We start from the raw sequence: 24,425 nt of genomic DNA, 5'->3' as shown, positions 1-24,425 counted from the left end.
CTTAGACTGTGTCCCGTGCGTTCGCGCATGCCCAAGTACTCTTCTCTTCGATTTCTTTCTCTTTGCTCTTAGCATAAACGCTGTCAAAACGGCAACAACCAATCAGAAAAGGCTTCAACGACTGACCAATGAAAACGCGACATCGTACATGGAATCTTATTGGTTGATATTGAACCGCACATGTTCATGTGTTCAATCAAGACGATTCAATTCAATCAAGACGAGCCGAGATGGATCCGCAGAATCGACGATCTCAGGTAAACAGTTTTATTTGTTTTGATGTTAAATATGTCAAATGTATCTTAGAAATGTCTGGGAAGAGGGCGATTGGATTATTTTACATATAAATGACCTAGACTGTCAACCACATTCATACTACAGGCGCTATGCTCATTGTAGTGAGATTTTTGAGCCAAATAGATTTGAAAGCCGATTCCAAAAGGCAAAAATAATATTTTAAGTCTGATAATTAACACATTGTCTCGTGCAATCACACCAGTGATTAAACATTAAGTACGTAAGCGAGATCAACTGCTAAATTAAAATCTGAAAAAAGACTTGGGGGAAGATAAGGTGGCAACATGCCCCGTAAAATTATGCTAGTCCTATATCTATTATGGTTGTCACGAATGAAGTGATGTGAAATGAAAAGTGTCATCTGCAATAGATTTTCTTTATCGCGGATTGCAGCGTTGAGTGTTATAACGTTAATCAATCACCCACTTTCTGTTGAGCTTAATTAATGCAGTTTGGCCAATCAGAGGCATTTTGATTAAAGGACAAGTTCGGTATTTTACACTTAAAGCCCTGTTTTAAGATCGTTTCTGATGAAATAGAACGGTTAAGATTAAAATTTGGACCAAGGCGTCATAAAACCAACGCACATGGCACCCTTTAGCGTCAATATGAGACACAGATATATATGGGCCAGAAGGGCCTCCTAGTGGTCTAACCCTAACCAATCTTTCAATCTTAACCGTTCTATTTAATCAGAAACGATCTTAAAACAGGGCTTTAAATGTTAATTATCAGACGTAAAATATTATTTTTGCCTTTTGGAATCGGCTTTCAAATCTATTTGGCTCAAAAATCTCACTACAATGAGCATAGCTCTGTAGTATGAATGTGGTTGACAGTCTAGGTCATTTATATGTAAAATAATCCAATCGCCCTCTTCCCAGACATTTCTAAGATACATTTGACATATTTAACATCAAAACAAATAAAACTGTTTACCTGAGATCGTCGATTCTGCGGATCCATCTCGGCTCGTCTTGATTGAATTGAATCGTCTTGATTGAACACATGAACATGTGCGGTTCAATATCAACCAATAAGATTCCATGTACGATGTCGCGTTTTCATTGGTCAGTCGTTGAAGCCTTTTCTGATTGGTTGTTGCCGTTTTGACAGCGTTTATGCTAAGAGCAAAGAGAAAGAAATCGAAGAGAAGAGTACTTGGGCATGCGCGAACGCACGGGACACAGTCTAAGCACAAACACGCTTACTTTAAGCGTAAGAGGAGAGATTCGCGATTGCAATGAACACGTTTTAAGTGCAGGCATATTCTCTGAGCGAGCGCAGAGAAAATTCTTTCAAGAGCAGCGTGTATCTGAGAGCTGCGCCAGTTCCATGCACGAGCAGAGGATTCGGCTCGGCGCATTATATTCATGCACGAGCAGAGGGATTCAGGCTCAAGCATAACATTAATGTACTTTCGCTACAATAATGCGCTCTCGACATTTGACAGGGAAATAACGCCATAACAGAATATTTAAATATCCAATATAAAAAATAAAAAAAATCTATATTTGTTGTATGTAAATGCCCCCCTTTTGTGAATATCAGCAGAGAGAGTGAAAAAAAAAAAAGTATAGTCATGCAGAGAATGTTTAACCATTGAAGTTCATAAATGGTTAACAAGTGTACATAGAGACCAAGACCAAATGATGAAGGTGGGAAATGTGTGGACAGAGCCAGAAATACCTCAAGCCCCACCCCCTCTGATCACGGCGGGCGGCACGCTAGCACTTGCCTCTCGGTGGAATAACCGGTAGAAGAATCCTCGCTTGGGTGCTGGGTTTGGCCTGTTCACATCCAGATCAGAACACAGTGCTCCGTCCATCTCGAAAACATTAATCTCCTTAAAGCACTCCATCTCAATCATCTGAAATAAACACACACACACACACACACACATACATACACACACACACACACACACACACAAAGCACACAATTTAACACACTTTGTTCTATTCATTCTATCACTGTTCCCTGCTTCACATCATTGCCACATTACCACATAGGTTATTGCTCAGAGATTACTCTTATATAGCTCAGGAGAATTAATGGATTGCTACGTTATGTCTAAAAATCCTTCTCATTTATGATTATCACAAGATATTTTCCAGGATTTCATCCCTAAAATGTGCTTGCTGATTAAGTATCTTGCTCAGAAACAGCTTGAACCTCTGTTGCTAGTTCAAAAGTGTCTGTTCGGAAAAAAGGTTATCAAAGAGATAAGCAACTGTAATGTGGTCATCAAACATGGAACTACTTTATAGCCGTGCATTTACAGAAACTTTATCAACAACCTTGGAATGCAAGTAAAGCAATCTGAATGACAAATTGAAAGTGTGGTATAAATACTCAAATAAATACATGTATTGCTATGTTACTGTTATGGTCTGACCAGGGTGCAGTACCTCATTCTGCCAGGGGATGGAGACACTCCCCGTTACAAACTTGTGGTAGAAGTCATCATCTGTAGGGTCGAGGTTTACGCCTTTGACTGTAGAAAACTGCTCAATGTCCAGAACATCCTTGCAGTACACTGCACGTGGCTGGTAGAAACAGCAGATAAGACATGCATAAACAAACCTGCAATCTCATAATCTTGTCAAAATGCTTTACTACAGCCGAGAGGAAATCAAATATAAACATATGCATAAATACATAGTCATATGCATCAAGTGTAATGAATATACAGTGGCCCAAAAAGTATTTTAACACTTTCAGACATTTAAATCAAACTTCAAAATGCTTGAATATCATTGTATTAGATGCAAAATATAATATCAAACGAAATAGTACAGACATTATGAGGGCCTGGATAGCTCAAAGAGTATTGATGCTGACTACCACCCCGGGAGTCCTGAGTTCAAATCCAGGGTGTGCTGAGTGACTATAGCCAGGTCTCCTAAGCAACAAAATTGGCCCGGTTGCTAGGGAGGGTACAGTCACATGGGGTAACCTCCTTGTGGTCGCGATTCATGGTTCTCGCTTTCAATGGGATGCATGGTAAGTTGTGCGTGGATCGCGGAGAGTAGCATGAGCCTCCTATGCACGGTGTCATGCACAACAAGCCACAAGATAAGATGCGCGGATTGACTGTCTCAGAAGCAGAGGCAACTGGGACTTGTCCTCCGCCACCTGGATTGAGTTGAGTAATCGTACCTCCACGAGGACCTACTAAGTAGTGGGAATTGGGCATTCCAAATTGAGAGAAACAGGGATAAATCAATTAAATTAAAAAAATAGAACTGAGAGTATAAATAATGCCTTACAGTGATTTTTCCATGAGTAAGTGGTGTTCTTAGAAAAACCCCATTACCAGTGGTAAATCATTGTAAGGCACGGACTCAAGTGTCTTATTGCTTTTATAAAACGGCTGGAACAGCAATCAAAGACATTAATAATTCAATTTATTAATAACAAATATAATCAGCACAATAACAAATTCTTCCACCAATTAATATAGTTCCTAAGATCATTGAATGAACGTATGGTCACTATAAACATAAGATAATTCTATGACTTTCTAATTATCAGAATTATTGTTGATATTTATTTGGACATTTCCGTTAATGGTACACACCGATGAACCAGAGGTGCTTGTGTCAGGCTAAGTGCATTTTGATGAGGCGGCAAGTGCTAGGAGCGCTACCTATGGCTGGATCTGGTCGGCATGAGGGACACTGACAATGTTCGCTTTCTCAACGCAAGAAATTCGAGGACTTTGCCCAGCAGTTCTTGGCGGAGAAGAAGCAGACTGAGGCGATACAACACATCTTGCCCCGGCACGGCTCATGAGGCGGCGAAAGCCCAGATCCTCACGTCCTCCTCTGTGGCGGCGAAAGCCCAGATCCGCCACAGCCCGAGCCCAGTCCTCGGCCACAGCGTAGAGCCCCCCCCCCTCACCACAGTGAGCCTACTTGCACAGACCCTTTAAGGGAAGATTTAAGTGGTCACTCAGGCCAAAGCTCCCTCTACATGGCAGCTATTTGCCCTGAAGTAGCGTTTGTTCATAAATTAGTGTTCTTTCTGAGGGAGATGCGCATTAGGTCAGTGCTTTCCCTCCTGCAGGAGAGGCTGAAGGGGTGGCTGTAGCGGCGCACCATGACGCGTGGATGGTAAGACCTTGAGGAAGAACGACCTGATCATCAGGTTCCTCAGAGGCGCCCGGAGGCTAAATCCTCCTAAGCCATGCCTCTTACCCAGTTATCATAATTTATCATGGGATCGCTCCATGGTCCTCCTGGGTCTTCGGAGAGCCCCCTTTGAGCCACTAGAGTCAGTCGAGCTGAAAGCCCTCTCCTTAAAGACGGCAATCCTGATTGCGCTCACGTCCATCAAGAGGGTTGGGGACCTGCAAGCTTTTTCTCTCAATGACACTTGCCTGGAGTTCGGTCTGGTAGATTCTCACGTGATCCTGAGACCCCGACCGGGCTATGTGCTCAAGGTTCCCATGACCCCTTTATCTGCTTTGGCGTACAGCGGAAAGGGAACGCTGCCTCCAAACGGAGGCTTGCCAACTGGATCATGAACGCCATCATGCTGGCATACCAGGCCAGGCCGTGCCCGCCCCTTTGGGAATATGGGGCAATGGCCGGTGGGACCTCTCTGGCTTACATCTGCAGGGCATCGGGTTGGCAACACCCAATACCTTTGAGACTTTTTGGTCTCTGGGGTTGAGCCGGTTTCATCCCATGGATTTTCAGGTACGAACAGGCAGGGTTACAGGACAACTGGCGGCTATTGTGTACAGCGCCTTTCCCCTCCATGAGGCGAAGATGTGCGCTTCTTTCCCATGCGAGTTCACGAACCCGTGAACCCTGGATGTGGCTCGCGAATTCAGTGGAGGAGTTCGCAGCCAGACCCACTACAGGTACTAATATGTCCTGTACTGGGATAGGTGCTTCACAGGTGCCGACTACTCCGGTAACCCCTGTGATGTATTTTCCTCAGTAAGGTCTCCCTTGGGCAGAGCTTTCTCTGTCCCAGTCGCTGTGTTTGTAGAGCTCCTACCCTTCGAGGCAGGACCTACCACCGTGCCTCTTCCATGTGCGGCAGATGAGCCCACGTGTCATATTGCATAATGTTACCTCCCCTTTGGGCAGGATGTGGTCTCCGTGGGGTCTTTTCCCCCTGAAAGAATAGGAAAGAAAAAGAACACCTTCCCCGATGTGTATAATGGAATTAGATGGCCCCAGCCAAATCTAATAGAGAGAAGGGCCATGGCTGAGGGAGGTTACGTGCAGACTGATATACCTGCTATTACGCACGCAGCAGAGGATCCGCAGTTCATGTAACATGGTTCAGCTGTTGTGGTATTTTTCTATAGGGCAATGGAGGGAACAAAACATTGTGTCCCTCTTGCCGCAATGCTGTACAATCCGCAAAAATGGCCAAGACCTTGTCTCTCCTCCTCAGCATAAAACCTGAATGAGGGGCCGCATTCCAGCTCCTTTTATACCCGTATGTCCAGGGGAGTGGCATGCAAATTCCACTCGCCAATTCTCATTGGCTTTTTCTCAAAGATTGTAGGGGCTCCAAAGAGTGACCCCTTGAGTCACTACATCAACGCAATGTCTCATTCCCTCCATCAGGAAATGGATGTTACAACAATACCTGAGACGTTAAGCTCTGATTTGGTGATTTAAAAAAAATGCAGAGCTACGTTTTTCTCAGTACACCAGGTTTCAAAACAGCAAACAGCCCACATAATCTCATTTCATTTCTTAATTTCTCCAATTCCTCTATATCCCTCTCGTTAATTTTAGCATGTCTTGACATTTTGTTTTTGTCAAGATAAGTTATTTGATAAGTCAATCTCCTCCCATCTTTCATCAACTTTTAATCAAAACTGATAGCAAAATCTTCCATGTCTGTGGTATAGTAGCATCAAAAGCCATAATCCTCCAATTTGGTGCATTAATATGAAATTCAGATGTTGTGCGGTAAGAGATGTGCGTTTATAGTAATTTTACAATGGCTTGGAACACGGCTCATCCAATCAGAATTCAGGGTCTTATAATATCCCTTTTGCCATTTTATTCATTACAACATTAGACAGAAATGTTGCAAGCCAGATTCTAACCAGAATCTTGTCAATAAGCACCAGGGCTCAACATAACTGAAGCATATGTGGCCACAGCTCCCACATGATCTTTTATTGCATTCCAAATCACAGTACATTTAAATAGTATGCCAGTTTTTAAATATATGAACGTAAATGTGAAGTAATATTCAAATGTATGGTAATTAATTTAGCTTCATGCTAATGCTTACATGCAAACAGTATGCAACAAAGGGGCCTGTGGTATCAAGATGTAATTTTTTACGACATGGTAATATGTCCCAATATCGGTATACTGTCTTTCTACATACTAAGAAAGAATGTGCTTTCTAATCACCAAAGTAGTACATTCTATTAGTGTGTAGTGTAAGTATTTGAACTGAGATGTGAACCTCTGACTCTAGCATGCTTTCCTTGACAAAAATGCCATAGCGTCTTATTTGCCTATTTAGTCTAATAAGAAAAACTGAACATGAAAATAGCCAACCATTAACTCACATCAGGACAGAAGGGCGGGTCAAGGATGTTGGCCTCCAATCGCTTGAAGTTGATGTTGCGTAAAATGGGATGCAGTTTGACTTCAGCAGCTCCACTACCTTGACACCCCAAGCGTTCCTTTGGATCTTTACATAACAACTGTAAAGTCCAAGAAAAGAGAAAAAAAAATACGCTGAGACAGAAGAGGAGAAATCTCAGTGGACCATGATACTAAATTGGACTTAGAGGTCACAGTTTTCTATGGTGCCATAAGATAGGACTAAACAACACACACTCCTCCACAACTACATAGTAACTCATAAAGAGATACTTTCTCATAAGAAACTCCCTTCTACCCCAACATGATGTTCAGACAGAATGCAAAAAATATAGTTTTCACTGCATCCTTAAAAGCCAATTGTGAAATTTGATCTATGATACAGTACAGGTGATGGTGCTTTTTTTTTTTTATCCTTTTGGCAGCAAAAATCACCAAATCCTTTTGTTGTATGGAAAAGAGCTGTTCAGACATTCTGCCTAACATCTCCTTTTTGTTTATAAGAAGAATGAAAATAATAATGGGTTTCACATTTGGGTGAACTATTCCTGTAACATTACTACAGAGTATAAAGCGTGCACCTGTCGACAGATGCCTTTAGCATCTTCAGAGAATTTGTCAGAGTATTCCTCCTGGTCCTCGCACACACGGCGGTCCACCTCCTCCCTCTTCACGCGCTCTTTACGACGGCGGAACGGAGACTGACCCTGAATCATCTCATATATCAGACAGCCCAAACCCCACCAATCAGGACTAAAGGTGTAGCTTTCATTCTGAATGACCTCTGGAGCTAAACACAAACACAACAACATTTAAAGCTATTTAAATGACATAGGCAGAATAAGAAAACTGACAATTTTGTAGAGGCGTAAACAACAGCAAAAGTCTGATTTACTAAACCAACCTAACACATGGAACAAAAACTGAACTAAATATTGACAAGCCAATTGTTTTTGCTATCCTATTCACAATTACATGGTTAATTGCATTTTATTATATGCATTTACCATTGTTTTTCCTGCTGTCCACAACCCTATTAGAACAGACCTGCATCCCGTTTTTGGGTTGAAACCCACCAGTTGAGAACCAATGATTTACAAAAATAACAAGCATGGGTCAAGTGATACGGAATGTGACTGACTCTTACCCATATATCCCACTGTGCCGACACGCCCTCGTATCGTCTCTCCTTCTGGAATCTGGACGGCCAATCCTAGATCTGATATACGGATGTGCCCTGGAGATCAACATCCTGTTAAAATATTCAATATTGGACCTGACAAGTCCAAACATGACACTTCTAAACGGTCCAGGCATTCTTATAGAGATAAATGCTCTGATTGAAGAAATAACAATAATTCAAAATGTGTTTCCTAGGAACACAAGCATAGAGCCCATGTTTGTGCCTGCGCTAAGTGCAATGTTCGTTCATGCTACCAAATTCTTATGAATGGGCTGTCTTCATATCAATGCTGCTTGCATGAATATGATGCAGATGGTGCAAAAACTGGAAAAGAACATCAGAATTAAATTGCACTTGACCCAGCCCATTAGCGATTTGCGTGCACGGTTTCACCAAACCTCTTGTGACTATACTTAAAGCATACTTGCATGAAAATATCAAAACGTCATGGCCATGCCCACTGACTTTGCATGCATGAAGTATTGCATAGCACTGTGCTTAAGGCATAGCGCTCTTAAATTAGGGCCCTTAAGTCCCGTCCACAGCACCAGCGGCATCGCGTGACAGAGCGACATAATCCCATACATTTTCAATGAGAACAGAGCAACTTCCGGCGACACGAGCTGCCGCGACCATTGGCGACAGAGATCACCATGGCGAGGGAAAAGATAAGTTATGAAAATTGCAACTTTATGCAAATGAAAAGCGACATTTGGGAGTAACCACCAATGAGAATGAAGACAGTGAAGGTCATGTCACCCATCTGTTGTGAGTGAAGATACACTAGAGACATTGGAGACATAATTTGTCAATAACCGCATATGAGCTAATGAAATGAGGCCTTCTGGCATTCAGAGTAAGTTCGATTCATATACTATTATAACATTTGCCTTTATTAATGATATGATTCATTACGCACTTCTGCAGGTTATATAAATCACACACTCCTGGAGAATGTTCATCTTTAGAGGCAATAGAACTGATTCATTGCAGCGTTATCAGCAGTATCATCTGTAAGCAGCATTTCAAAAACTACTATGGCCAGTTGTACAGTCCACCAATAATGTTAGAGCAAATGCAGTAGGAACACCCATTAGCGACACAAATTGCTAGTGGGTCTAGTGACACCAAGTGACAATGCCGCCGGCGATGTGAATGGGGTCAAGAGTGAAAGTTATCGCAAAGACAAACAAGGGAATATTGTGGCAAAAAACTAAAACAGTAAAATAGTGTGGAACATAGAAAGCTGCTTACCACGGTCATCAAGGAGAATATTCTCAGGTTTCAGGTCCCTGTAAAAAAGTAAAGTCATTAACAGAACAGAACTCTAATAACAATAATAATAATAATAGTGATAATTTCATGGCTATAGATAACAAAATGTCAAACCAAGTGCCATCTGCAAACAAATGATACTCAACCTTTTTTTTTTTTAATGACTTTTAATCAAATGTTCCCCTTAAGTTCACACAGGTGTCTGAAAAGAGTAACCAAATACTTATTGTCTTAATTTTATAGATTTATCTATTGTATTATTATCTAAAATCTTACAAACTTTTTGTTGAAAATTATTTTGCTTGAAAAGTGTGTTTGTGCTATATTTCAGTATTGACATTTTTAAGGCATTATAACGTAAATGGTGGTTGGGCATCTGGTAAGGATGCCCCCTGGCCGCCTCCCTAGGGAGGTGTTTCAGGCACGTCCAGCTGGGAGGAGGCCTCGGGGAAGACCCAGGATTAGGTGGAGAGATTACATCTCCACACTTGCCTGGGAACGCCTCGGGGTCCCCCAGTCAGAGCTGGTTAATGCGGCTCGGGATAGGGAAGTTTGGGGCCCCCTTGCTGGAGCAGCTGCCCCCGCGACCCGACTTCGGATAAGCGGTTGAAGATGGATGGATGGATGAATGGATATAACGTAAATGACAAGTTAGCAGGTTTGGTCTTGGTGGACTAGAACTTTTTACGCTGTTGCATGTACATACACAGATATGCTGCTGCAAAATTAAACATATGTAAGACCTGCTGCATAAAACATGTAGGACATGACTCTTCTGCACAATTAGGTATAAATTCAATCCTGCCAAAACAGATTTAAACAAATGGCGCTGGGGTGGAGGAAGGTATCCAAAAAAATAAATAAAAGAAATCGGCATCAAAGGATGTTCAAAAGGACCTGTTAGCTTGTGCCAAGTTAAGTTTCACAATTGAACAAACTAATTTATTTCAAATAAATGCAACTTGGTTTGATATTTTGGCATTTATACACTTTTTTGAGGGGCCACTGTATATGGGGGTGGTAGTATAAAGCTTAATGATCTGGGCTGCCAACACATGGTTTAAATCCAATTACAGTTGACCAAGTAACTCAACATTCATTATAATAATAATCCTGCTCTTTTAGTATCACTGTTAAACCAAAGTTAATCTATTTGGACTGTCACCACAATTTTCCTGTTTTGAATTAAAGACCTACACTACATGGAAATGTACGGTGACTGGGAGGGGACATGTTCGGTTCACTTGGTTTTGTTGTGGCCACAACATATTAACACATGGGAAGATATTAATTCGTAGGAACGTCATATTAACTCGTGTGAATGTGATAAGTCGTGGCCACGATATAATTTTATCAAGGTAACGACATCCTTATGTCGTGGCCTCGAGATCTTATGTTGAGGGAACGACATCCTTATATCGTGGCCACGCAATGTGAAGTCGTGGCCTCAAGATCTCATGTTGAGGGAATGACTTCCGTCACTGTAACCATATGCTACAGCAGTCAGCATGAGATGGAGATGACTAATGAAATAACATTTTACTTTGAATTAGGACTGTCATATAAAGATATAGTACGGCCTTTAGCATTAATACATGGGTACGTTATAAGTGAAAGACACCTGAAGCGCATTCTTAAGTTTAATGGGCTTTGCCGTTGGAAATGCGTTGGCTTGAATTAAATATTCGGATTAATCATTGACCAGTTGAACGGTACAAAGCTCAATTTTTGTATACTTGTTTTACATAGAGCATTGTGCATGCCCATAGAAACTAGTGCCTAGTATTCAAAATATATTTCACACCAGATCCTGTTAATACACACAGACACAAAGAACACACACACCTGTAGATGATCCTCTCTCGATGTAAATCCTCTAAGCCACAGCAAATCTCTGCAGCATAAAAGATTGCACGCTGCTCATCAAAGCCAGAGTTTCCCATATTATAGATATGAAACTTTAGGTCACCACCATTCATTATAGTTAACACCAAACATAGCGCATCCTTTGTCTCATATGCATATGCCAAACTAACCTAGGAAAGAAAATAAGAGAGAGAGAGAGAGGTGCATGGTTATCTATTCACGAATTAAGGCAAAACACAAACTTTGTGGTGCATGTAAAACAGAAAAGAAATTATGGCAAGAATAACTGCATTTGTGTGCAGAAAAACTAGAAAGGGTGGTTAAACTTGATTTTAAAATTTTCAGAAGACAATGTGAGTGATGCTTTCCCATACAAAACTCGCTGCCACGATGCTAGGATGCTCTGGGTGCTTCGCAAGGGATTTTTATGTGGTTACTAGGGTGTTATGGGTAGTTGCTAGGTAGTCATATACTGGTCCTATGATCTCAATGATATGCTGGTCCATAGATATGTCTTTGGTCCTTCCTTCAATGCAAGTCTATGAGACCTGCTATATCTAAGTATCACTGCAGTTTATTATCATTTTACACCAGTGTGTCCTTTGTTCTCTGTTAAGTGACACGTCATGAGAACCACTGGAGAGGTTAAAAAATGCAGTGTTAAGGAGGGGTTCTCACCATAAAGTGGTTACACCCATAATTGTGGGTGGTCAGGTTTCAGAAGTAGGCAAATGTGGTAATGCGGCAGTGAACTCAAACAAGAAGTTGATGTGACTGTGGGAACCTGCAACTTAACAAGACAACAAGAACCATCAAAGGAACTTTTGCGTCATTATGTGAAGCGTAATGCTAACGGAACACTGATGGGAGCCAATTAGAGCTGCCTCAGTGTAAAATAATCTGCAGTATATATGTAGAGTAGGGTCCAAAATCCTGTGACCACAACGGAAAAGGCTTCTATTCTGCATTTTTCTGATTTAATTTATTTCATAAACATTATATAATTTTCAGCATAATTTGAGTAAAAAGTTGATTTGAAAGAAATACATTTCATATTATTTGGTATATACGGATTGGTAAATTGGTGTGAAACCTGATGATCCATGTGATCCAGCATGATTTGAGAATGTCACCAATGATGCAAAATCTCAGGCCGTGTCCACACTAATCTGTTTTTATTTGAAAACGTAGTTTTCAGTTTCCTAACATAGTCATTTTCCAAAGTTTGTTGTTGCCAGAGAGCGTTTTCAAAAGTCTTCATTTTCGTTGGGGGAAAACATTGAGGCACGTTTGTTGTCTGTAAAGCTGAGGGTTGCCTATCCAGCTGAAGTTTCGTTTACAGCCCCCTGCTGAAAACAGGTGGTACTTAAAACTTGAATTGCTCGGTGTGGCAGGGCGGAGGGCGGGGCCAGGTCATGATTATACACACCCGGTCCCTTATCATGCTAATTAAGCCTCCGAGAGGGATAAAGGCCGATTGCGGACGGTGGTGCGGGAGAGAGAGATCGTTTACGGACATGTCCGTCGTGTGTGTGTTTGTCTTTTGTTTAGTTGCTCATTAAAATATTATTTATATATTTATACACTGGTGTATGATGCCAAGCCGGTTCTCGCCTCCTCCTTGCCCATCTAAATCACGTTACACTCGGATGGTAGGAATATTTCTTATTACAGTCCAGGTACATTATTATTTGAAATTTTTTTATGCTTTACTATTTCTCATAATTAATTACACAAAAAGTTAATTGACAGATGTTTATATATACCTACATACACCAACCACTTTAGTAGGTACACGTGTACACCTTCAGTACTTATTCATGCGATTACCTAATCAGCTAATCACGTGGCTGCAGTGCATAAAATCATGCAGATATGGGTCAGGAGATTTAGTTAAGGTTCACATAAACCATCAGAATGGGGAATTTTTTTTTGATTTCAGTTATTTCGACAACAGCAGTCTTTACTGTCCAGTTTTGGTGAGCCTGTGCCCACTGCAGCCTCACCTTTTTGTTCATGGCTGACAGAAGTGGAACATGATGTGGTCTTCTGCTGTTGACCTCTCTCATCAACAAGGCACTTCCATCAGCAGAACTGCGGCTCACTGGATGTTTACTGTTTTGGCACCCTTCTGAGTAAACTCTAGAGACTGTTGTGTGTCAAAATCCCAGGAGATCAGCAGTTACATAAAATACTCAAATCAGCCCATCTGGCACCAAAAATCAGCCTGATGGTTGATGTGAACATTAACTGTAGCTACTGATAAATATCTGCATGATTTTATGCATTGCACTGCAGCCACACAATTGGCTGATTAGATAATCACATGAATAAGTAGGTGTACGGGTGTACCAAATAAAGTGGTTGGTGATTGAATATGATTTAATCTTGTCTGTGGTGAAACCTGGTCCACTACACATGTGTGCCAGGTTTGGTTCAACTATGCTCAGATTCAGAGAAAAAAAAACTAAGACTATTTTATAATCCACATTTGGCTGGACAATCAAAAAAGCCATTTTCTCTGTTTCAGTGTAGATGCATTTTGGCTAATAGACATAATCAGAGAGACAGTGAAGAGAGCAAAATCTGTTTCCCATCCTGCACAGCTCACATTAATAACAGCATTATGTCACTTTATATTTTAAGTTTACTTGACGTCCCCAACTTTAAACAAGAGTCTGATACTTATACAGAATGAGCTCTGGGCTGGAGAGAGAGAGAGAGTGTATGTGTGTGGGTTTAGGTATTAGAGCACTTGACTCCGCTCAATAAAGCTGCTGTTTGGTCAGCGTTGCTAGGCAACAGAGATGTTCTCATTTGTGAAGTAGTTCATGAGGAGTAATCGTTCCTGCCTGTAGTATGAATGCACACACACAGACACACACACACGCATATATATGCTTTTGCATACACACACACTTTCACACAAATGTTACATATCTAACATACACTTGCACATCACTGCAGTACTAAACGCAACTCACCAGTATGTGTATATGGCTGTGTGCGTGTGTGTGTTAGTGTGTGGGTGGGTGGACAAAGGCTAAGGTGCTCTACAGCTGTAGTGGAATGAATCAGAGGTTGACATTTCGCTGCAGGCACTGTGTGCTATGTGTGTGTGCACATGTTCAGTTGGTTGGTCTCTATTAAAAATACTCCATTATTTTAGGGTCCTAAAATGTCAATTTTCCCATTTTAGTGACCGATTTTCATTTGCAGTCACCCTCTTTTCATTGCAAACTCGTATGGTTTTCTGTCTTCCATGCAGCTCATAGGTAGAAATTCTGTCCTGGCCACATTATTTTCCACAAAATGAAAGTGAATGGGGACCTGGCTGTCAAGCTCAAAATATGACAAAAAAAGCACTTTAAATGTATCATAAAAGTGGTCCATTCAACTCATGTGCTATTTTCCACATCTTTACAAGCCATGCAACAGCTTTGTGTGAAGAAGAGGCCGTAACTGAATCTGAGGAATTGTTAATTGACGAAAATCTCTGCGTTCACGTACATTAACAAATGGCACATATGAGATTTGAGAGAAACGGCAGAAGGGAACATTTTTAGCAAAGTCATATGACCACTTTAACTATACATTTATAGTGCCTTTTGGGTCACATTTGAAGATTTACAGCAAGATTTTCACTTTCACTGTATGGTAAAGAGCAGCCAGGACTTTTTGCCAAACATCTCCATGGAAAATGTGTGCGTTCCATGGAAAATGAAACGAACAGACATTTGAAATTACATTAGGATGAAAAAATTATTTTTAAATCCCAAAATGGCACGAGCATATTACACACACACACCAGTGGAAGATGTCTGTTCTCTAAAACAACATTGCATTTTGTCTTTGTTTTCTATTATTCTCTTTAAGTGTACTACATATTGCTTTTCTACTTGATAGTACTAAAACCCTTTAGCTCCTTTAATCAACAATTCACAAGGAAATCATTTTATAAAAACATCGGAGTGCAAATGAAGTGTTCTGGAAGCAAAAATCCCATTCATATAGACATTTTTTTTGTGATAACGTATACACTTTTCAAGACAGACTGACCACGTGAAAAAAAAACAACAAAAAAAAACATTTTTACTTGCAGAATCCCCACTTATACTACACTTGCACCATCCTAACTTTAAGCAGGGCTGTGGTGTGGTTTTGCGAGATTGGGGAAGCAAGCTAAGTAAGGTTAGAGAACTACCTAGCTAGTTACCTGCCAAATGAGTCAATTATCTCATGGAAAAGGTTTCTTCTTTATTTGAAACATCTATTATAAAGCAATGTTTAAACAACCTTGGAATAGTTGCAACATTCTTTGAAAGCATTACTTTTTATATAGAATAAAATCAAGACAAAGTAAAACTCATAACAGATCTACAGTATCAGGGTTATTTAAATGTCACACTTTCTAAGTTTGTTGTGGCTATTTCAAGGTTGTTTGAGAGCTGCTGGATGATTATACGTTTTATTTGAAAAAATAATTTTTTCACAGTAATATTAAAGGAATGTTTATGACTGACTTTGTGGATCATAGCCAAACAGCTGTTATAAAGCAGCAGCATCTCTTTGTGATAAAGCTAGTGAGGAAGTAAGAACATAATTCAGTTCATAGCAGAGTGTTTCTTCACCTACGAGCTATTTAATGTCCCACGGGTTAATTTTTATGAAAACTAACTGATATCAACCAACAGATTTTTTTTGTTGTTGTTTCAGTATATTAAGGTCACATTAAATTGAACCACAAAACTACTTTTCAAATGCATTTTATATACAGATTTTCTTATTTTACCATTGTCCCATATTAAAATACTATAATTGTCACGAATGACGGTGAGGATCTAAACGCAGTAAGGTTTATTAAAAATAAAAGGCAACACACAAGGAACAATTAGGCAGTCCATGGGGGAAAAAGGGGCAATTAGGCAGTCCACGGGGGCACAAGGGGCAATTAGGCAGTCCACGGGGGCACAAAGAGCAGACAGGCAGACCAGGGAGGCCGAGAGGGCAAGCAAGCAGTCTCTGGGGATGTGTGAAGGGAACCGGGTCAGGTGGCCTGGGGGGGCGTCCACAGGGTAGGGATAGGCTTAGGAGGCCAGGGAGGTATCGACCGAGCAGGGACAAGTTTAGGTGCTCTGGGAGATGGCCGTATAGCAGGGGCCGGTTCAGGGAGCCTGGGAGGAGGCCATCGGACAGGGACAGGTCCCGGAGGCGGAGCTGAGAGGGGCTCTGGAGACGAAGCTGAGGGAGGCTCTGGAGGCTCAGGAGGCGGAGCTGAGGGAGGCTCCGGAAGCTCAGGAGGCGGAGCTGAGGGGGCCTCTGGAGGCTCCGGAGACGGAGCTGAGGAAGGCGGAGCCGAGGATGGCTCGGAGGCCCAGGAGGCGGAGCCGAGAGAGAGAGAGAGATCCAGGGGGCGGAGCCAAGGGAGGCGGAACCAAGGAAAGCTCTGGGGGATCAGGAGGCAGAGTCGAGGGAGGCTCAGGATGTGGAGCCGAGGGAGGCTCGGGAGACGAAGCCGAGGGAGGCCCCGGAGGCCGGGCCGAGGCAGGCCCAGGAGGTGGAGCCGTGGAAGGTTCAGGAGGTGGAGCCGAGGAAGGTGGCGCCGTAAGAGGCTTTAGGGGCGGAGACCTGGAAGGCTCTGGAGGCGGAGACAAGGGAGATTCAGGAGACGGAGCCGAGGAAGGTTCAGGAGGTGGAGTAGAGGAAGGCTCAGGAGGCGGAGCCGAGGAAGGTGGCGCCGTAAGAGGCTTTAGGGGCGGAGACCTGGAAGGCTCTGGAGGCGGAGCCAAGGGAGGCTCAGGAGACAGAGCCGAGGGAGGCCCCGGAGGCCGGGCCAAGGCAGGTCCAGGAGGCGGAGCCGAGGAAGGTTCATGAGGTGGAGCCAAGGGAGGTGGCGCCGTGGGAGGTTTCAGAGGCGACGACCTGGTAGGCTCTGGAGTCTCTGGGGGCAGAGCCGTAGGAGGCTCGGGAGTCTCTGGGAGAGGAGCCGTAGCCGTAGGAGGCTCGGGGGCGGAGCCCTGGGTGGCTCGAGAGGCGGAGCCCAGGAAGGCTCGGGAGGCGGAGCCCTGGATGGCTCGGGAGGCTCGAGAGGCGGAGCCCTGGAAGGCTCGGGAGGCTCGAGAGGCGGAGCCCTGGAAGGCTCGAGGCTTGAGAGGCGGAGCCCTGGAAGGCTCGAGAGGCTTGAGAGGCGGAGCCCTTGGAGGCTTGAGATGTTTGAAAGGCGGGGGCCCTGGAAGGCTCGAGAGGAGCCCTTGGAGGCTCGAGAGACTTGAGAGGCGGAGCCCTGGAAGGCCCGAGAGGCTCGAGGGGCGGAGCCCCGGAAGACCCAAGATACTCAAGAGGCGGAGCCCTGGGAGGCTTGGGAGGAGGAGCCCTGGAAGACTCGAGAGACCAGAGAGGCGGAGCCCTAGGAGGCTCGGGAGGCGGAGCCCTGGGAGGCACGGGAGGCTTGAGAGGGGGAGCCCAGGAAGGCTCGGGAGGCGGAGCCCTGGAAGGCTCGAGAGGCTTGAGAGGCGGAGCCCTGGAAGGCTCGAGAGGCTTGAGAGGCGGAGCCCTGGGAGGCTCGAGAGGCTTGAGAGGCGGAGCCCTGGGAGGCTCAGAAGGCAGAGCCCTAGAAGGCTCGAGGGGCGCTGGCCCTTGGACGGTCATGGCTACTGGCGCTGGCCCTTGGACGGTCATGGCTACTGGCGCTGGCCCTGGGACGGTCATGGCTGCTGGCGCTGGCTCAGGGACGCTCATGGCTGCTGGCGCTGGCTCAGGGACGCTCATGGCTGCTGGCGCTGGCTCAGGGACGCTCATGGCTGCTGGCGCTGGCTCAGGGACGCTCATGGCTGCTGGCGCTGGCTCAGGGACGCTCATGGCTGCTGGCGCTGGCTCAGGGACGCTCATGGCTGCTGGCGCTGGCTCAGGGACGCTCATGGCTGCTGGCTCAGGGACGCTCATGGCTGCTGGCTCAGGGACGCTCATGGCTGCTGGCGCTGGCTCAGGGACGCTCATGGCTGCTGGCGCTGGCTCAGGGACGCTCATGGCTGCTGGCGCTGGCTCAGGGACGCTCATGGCTGCTGGCGCTGGCTCAGGGACGGTCGAGGCTACAGGCGCTGGCTCAGGGACGGTCGAGGCTACAGGCGCTGGCTCAGGGACGGTCGAGGCTACAGGCGCTGGCTCAGGGACGGTCGAGGCTACAGGCGCTGGCTCAGGGACGGTCGAGGCTACAGGCGCTGGCTCAGGGACGGTCGAGGCTACAGGCGCTGGCTCAGGGACGGTCGAGGCTACAGGCGCTGGCTCAGGGACGGTCGAGGCTACAGGCGCTGGCTCAGGGACGGTCGAGGCTGGCAGCGCTGGCTCAGGGACGGTCGAGGCTGGCAGCGCTGGCTTGCGGACCGCGGCAGGCTTGAGCTCAGGATCGCTGACCGTGGCAGGCGTAGGCGCTGGCTCACTGACCGTAGCAGACGTGAGCTGGAGAGCGGAGGCTTTCCTTCTCCTCCTCCTCCGGGCGGAAGAAGTTGGCAGCGCTGGCTCAACGATCCGGGTAGGCAGGAGCTCAGGCTCGACAGCCGGAATCACGAGGGGTGGTTCCTCGGGCGCGAGTTTTCTCAGAACGAGATTCACGTACTCCCTCCACGGGTGGTCTCCGGGTTCCGGCGCCTCTCCCCGCCGGGATGACGGTAACCCGACCCAGTAGATGGTCTTCAGGGCGTCGTCGTCGAACCCGGTGTGGATGGCGACCGTGCAGAAGAGTCGTGAGTACTCGCGGATGGGAAAATTTGCCCGGGCCAGTTCGAGGAAAACCGCTGCTAGATCCATTTGGCGATCGGTCTTTCTGTCACGAATGACGGTGAAGGTAGACACGGGACGAGGATCTAAACGCAGTAAGGTTTATTAAAAATAAAAGGCAACACAAAAGAACAAGAACAAAGGAAACATCCACGATGGGAAAAGGTAAAAAAAACACGAAAGGCAAACCAAGGGTTAACATAACACAGAAGGCATACACTGGGATAACTGTTGCAAAAACAACGACGGAAACATGGGAAACAGGCATCTACATACAACAAAGACCGACAGGGGAAAGGAGAAACAAACACGGTTAAATACACAAACACAATGAAGACTAAACGAGACACAGGTGAGAACAATGAAGAGTGCAGGCAGTGAAAGAGGCCAGGAATTGTGGGAATTGTAGTTTTACACACGGACAGTGAGACTCAGGGCGGACAACAGGGAAAACGTGACATGGAATGGGATCGGTGACGGGTGAAACGGAAAACACGGAGCAGACCACACGGAAACATGACATAAACGTGATGGGTGAAACAGAGAACATAGGGTAGACAACACAGGAACGTGACAATAATAATCTAAACAGAGTGAAACAATCTTTCCCTAAAGCTTCACAAAATTTAATGTGAAAATGAAAAAAAAAAAAACTATACATTTTTAAATTATATTTAATTTATAAATTATGGCATATCTTAATTTCCATTACAACAAACAATTCTGCCACTAATAAAGTTTTATCAAAGGTCTGTGTACTTGGTTCCTAAGGAGACAAAAGTATCAGTGAAGAGCATGCCTGAGATGAAATATGAATCTAAATATCACTTACGAAAAAAAAAAAAAGGGCAAACAATTGTAATTGTCAAATATGCCCAATGGGAAAAATACTGTTTGTGGATACATAAAATGCTAGCTATGATAGCCTATGCCTGCTATTTTATCAGAAATGTTTTAAAATGTTACCATTTCTACCACAGAATGCTATCAGAAACATTGCATAATAATTTGAGATGTGGTGGAAAGATATTTAAAAAAAAAAAAAATCACCAAAATAAAAGAATTCTCCTGAAATGCATGTACTGTATGTCCTCTGTTGGACATTGTAAGTGAACAAATGATATGAACTAGTGAGAGTATGAACATTTATTTTAAGTTTATATCAAGTCAACAGTGCTAAAAAGTGCCCATATTTGAAGAAACACCCTGCAATTTGTTAAGCACTACTTAACTCTGACAATATTTAGCAAAGTTCCCCTTCATAAAATCATCTGATTAAGAGATTCACTTCTTAGACAGCAGGAAAATAAGTCAAATTTTAATATCCCTAAAACTCCTCACGGAAACTGAATCACATAAAGAGTGTGTCAAGCTTTTAATGCACAAATAATACAGACAAGACCAACATGCAACTGTGACCGTTAGGTTAAAAGTAAAAAATGAGGAATAAAAAGAAAGTAGTACTTACTACAAAACTACTGTTAACTTTTTCTAAAATGCGTTTTTCATTTAATGCCATTGCTTCACCTTTTCTTTTCTTCACCCGTTTCTTCTCCAGCTTTTTACAGGCATACATTTTACCAGTGGCACGAACCTGGCAGGCACAAACCTGAGGACACGTATGGTGGAAAAGATAAATAGGATGAAAGAGGGAAAGCAAAAGGGAAGAGAAACATTAGACAGAAAGGTAAAAACAGTTATTTTTGCTTAATACACATTCTTCATGCATATCAAAAGTGATTTATAGAAAAAAAGACTTAAATATTGATCTGTTTCTCACTCACACCTATCATATTGCTTTAGAAAACATGGATTTAACCACTGGAGTTGTATAGATTAATTTTATGCTGCCTTTGAGTGATTTTTGAAGATTCAAAATTCTGTTCACTATTCACTTGCAACATATTTTAAAATATTTTATGGAAGTAATGAAGTCATAAAAACTGCAACTACTCAAAAATACTCAAATTGGCAATAATGAAACTACCCACCTCACCAAATCCGCCCTTTCCCAATACCCTGTAGTGTCTGAAGGTGTTTTTGGTTACAGGCTGCCTGCAAAAGAAAGTTAAAATAATTTCACTGCACAAATCTCAGTATTTTCAGTGTTTTATTAGCAAATCCTTCATCACTGGCTGTGTTGTGATTCAAAGTTGATCTGTGATGCTGTGGACCCATAATTTTTTTTTAACCAAAAGCAATGTGTCATTTTGAAGATTGACCATTCAGGATACCACATGACATGCATGCTTACAGATTAATTTAAATTAATATTCTAATATTTTAATCAAAAAGGATGAGATTTATAATTATGTTATGTAAATACAAATGTGACAATGGGTCTGTAATATAAACAGCTTAACAATTAATGCAAAGCTATGTCAATGGTATAAAAAATGTAATTCAACAACAAATTCTGATCATAAATTAGGAATACAGATCTTCATAGAGATTCAGTTCAATTAAGGCTGTTTATTAGAGTGAGAGGTGTTCAGAATCCAAAAATCAGAAAAGTTGATGGAGATGCCACTCACCTCTCTAACCACTTCCACTGGAGAAAACGGGAGAAGTACATTGTCTCCTGATATTCTGAGAATGGAGCCCCACTTAAGTATTCACGAACTATCCTGAAGAGAGTGAAAGAAAGACAGCTTGAATAAAAAAAGGTGTGTAGGCTCAGTTAAAATAGACACAAGGCATTTATGATTTTATTACAAAATGGCATACCATCAGAAAACATAAACCTTCTGAGACTATGTAAATAGCTCCATGGGAGCTAGACACTAAATAAACTGAGAAAACTGCAGATTTCCTGGTAGAAACTGGCCTGAGAGCAGAAATTATGAATGAACCTTGGTAGAGCACCTCTATGCCATGGACTAAAAAAATAATGCAACTGACTGAGACAACCGGTATGTAAGAAAACAACAGTGTGTACCATTTGAAAAACAGTTAGCTACAAAAGTTACTAACAAAGATTAGCTACAATTAACTGCAATGATCTCAATACAAACAATTTCAGAGGCAATATCTTTTTAATTACATGTCAATCAGAATACTCTACAGGCACAAATAGAAAAAATATTTGCAAAAGGAATTAGCATGCATTAGCTTTGATTAGCATGCACGATAGCTGGACCAACCTAAAAAAAAATGACAAATTTGCCCAAAATTTAAGATCCTGTGGTTATCCAAGAATATATGACTGTACTAATATCAAACTTGAACACATTGTCATTAAATACAACAAAACAAACACTGATAAACAGCAGTATTTGACTAAATACTAACACGTACAAGGACATGTGGGAACAGTGAGCAATGATTTAAATGAAATGAGGCATCTTAACCGATACGCCATTAAATACAGTCAAGTTACTCTTTTGAAAAAAATAGATACTGTAGTTACTAACATAAATTAGATACCTACAACTACAATTACAGTCACTAAATGCAAAATGTTAAGAGGGCAATATACTTTTAATTACATATTACAAGAATATATACTTATTTCTAAAAAGATCTGAGTAGATTTGATCTGGCACAAAAAAATGGCATATTAGCTAAGTAAATTAGTATGAATCAACTTCGGTTAGCATGCACATTAGCTGAACCAACCTGATTTTGCTAACAAAGAACACATACATGTGGGATCAGTGAGCACGCATTTAAGAAAACAGTTTATTCCAGGGTTTTTGCAGAAAGCAGCATTCAGAAATGTCATGTAAATTATGAGAGGGATTAAGCGAAAGTGGTTTAACACCCCCAGGTTTCTCCTGGAGAACGTGGTTTATGTGGCCATGTAAAGGCATTAGCGCTGTTCTTACAGGCATTTGAAGAGTGCGTGGAAGCCATATGGATGGAGCCATAGATCACATCAACAAAACACAGTGCAAAGAATTAGAGTACAGTGGAAAAAAGGGAAAGGTATTCACTTTAAAATGCAGTATACCCATTTATACACACCAATTAAAAATACTGTCTACTGTCCATCATGTCCACGTATATGCACTCAAGTACACTGGGGGAATCCCGGAATTTGACATAAGAGGGAAATCCCACTATTGCAGTGCAATTCCACCGCAAGGTTGTGATGGAAAACTTAGGAAATAAACACAGCAACAACTCCAGAATATTTGGAAATAAAGTGAACAGAAAATAAAATAGCAAAGTCTTCCTCGGGTACCATGTTTGTTATGTACACTAGGGTCACTGGGAAATTACGCTGATGAGGAGAAAGCTGCTTACTTACTGAGCCGTATGAACGGGAGTAAAGTGAAAGCCACGAACAGTGCATGTAATGGGAAAGCATCTTTCCAACCTTAAGTATTTTTCTCACAATAAATGGCTTTCTGGTGTCCATGTAAACAAGCATTTGAAATTAACCATTTGAATGTACAGTCCAAACGAACTGATCTGCTAATATGAATCGGACTTGCAAGACCAACAGAGACCATTAATTAAAGCTTATTTTAAAAAATAGATTGTTACTGTAAAAACAATTATATTTTTAAAATAGATGAGCTACTGTTATCCTACAAAGAAATTAATTAATTTAATATTGTCTGTACTTGTTGGTAGCTGCTGTTCAAAACTGTAATTATCAAGTGTATAAATGTAAATGCAGATGAGCTGGATGTGTATCATGCAGCTCATGCCATCACACCCTCACCTACACACACACACGCTAAAACAAACTGTGCCCATAGAGATTTAACAGGAAGGGTTAAAGTACTCCACCTCCCCCCTCTTAAAGAGAAAGGAAGTTTAAACTAAACAGAACTAAAAGATTGATTGAGGCATATCAGCACCAAACACAAACACACAAAACTTTGTTTAGATTGAATGTCACGTTTAAATTATTCATCAGGTTCACTCCATAACCATAAGTCTTCACACAAATACTAGCGTGAACCTTCTTTAAACCCCGAAAACTTAAAACCACAAACGGAGATCCACACCCACGAGTCTTCTTCAAAGTCATGTCAATCTAACATAAACAAACAATTTAAAGAACACATGTTAAGACAAGCCTACTGTATAATCTTCAGGCGTAGCAACCAAAAAAGAATAAACTAAAGAATACAACTATGCAACATTTACGTCAGACTTTATGCAGGAGTACAAATTTCTTTGAGACTTTGTGAGTGTATGCATGATAGCATTTGAATGCATTTATGTGCAAGTGTGTGCATTATCAGATACAGTAAATCCATCAGTAAGGAGACAGACAATTTGTAGAAAAATATATAGGAAGTAATGTTTGGAATAGCATACACAACACTACAATGTGCTCAACTTGACCTTCCATTTCAGAATGACGAATGAATGTTCAGTAATTCATTTGCAATTATTGAATCTACAGTGTGAAACACCAAGCACGGGCCAGTGTATTCTCATTCCTGAATTAATTACTTTTATGATTTGGATCT

The 24,425-nt window shown here is 42.5% G+C and overlaps 1 protein-coding gene across 2 annotated transcripts in view; it reads right to left on the bottom strand.

Annotated features, from left to right (window-relative positions):
• LOC127644006 (G protein-coupled receptor kinase 4-like) overlaps positions 1–24,425 on the bottom strand; it is a 63,547-nt gene that overhangs the window by 5,929 nt on the left and 33,193 nt on the right. The window contains exons 6-15 of one of the 2 annotated variants that reach the window (XM_052126993.1): positions 21,528–21,620; positions 20,985–21,048; positions 20,462–20,602; positions 11,200–11,390; positions 9,334–9,371; positions 8,044–8,133; positions 7,478–7,686; positions 6,860–6,997; positions 2,709–2,846; positions 1,987–2,167 (exon numbers count right to left, since the gene is read on the bottom strand). In XM_052126993.1, the coding sequence (XP_051982953.1) occupies positions 1,988–2,167; positions 2,709–2,846; positions 6,860–6,997; positions 7,478–7,686; positions 8,044–8,133; positions 9,334–9,371; positions 11,200–11,390; positions 20,462–20,602; positions 20,985–21,048; positions 21,528–21,620 (1,282 nt within the window). In that variant the 3' untranslated portion in view covers position 1,987. The remainder of the gene's footprint in view (positions 1–1,986; positions 2,168–2,708; positions 2,847–6,859; positions 6,998–7,477; positions 7,687–8,043; positions 8,134–9,333; positions 9,372–11,199; positions 11,391–20,461; positions 20,603–20,984; positions 21,049–21,527; positions 21,621–24,425) is intronic. The other variant, XM_052126994.1, reaches the window with a different exon arrangement.

Source organism: Xyrauchen texanus, chromosome 5, assembly GCF_025860055.1.
Source record: "Xyrauchen texanus isolate HMW12.3.18 chromosome 5, RBS_HiC_50CHRs, whole genome shotgun sequence".
Taxonomy (NCBI): Eukaryota; Metazoa; Chordata; class Actinopteri; order Cypriniformes; family Catostomidae; genus Xyrauchen; species Xyrauchen texanus.
Note: the sequence above shows the minus strand (reverse complement) of the source record. Positions and strands in the feature narration are given on the sequence as shown.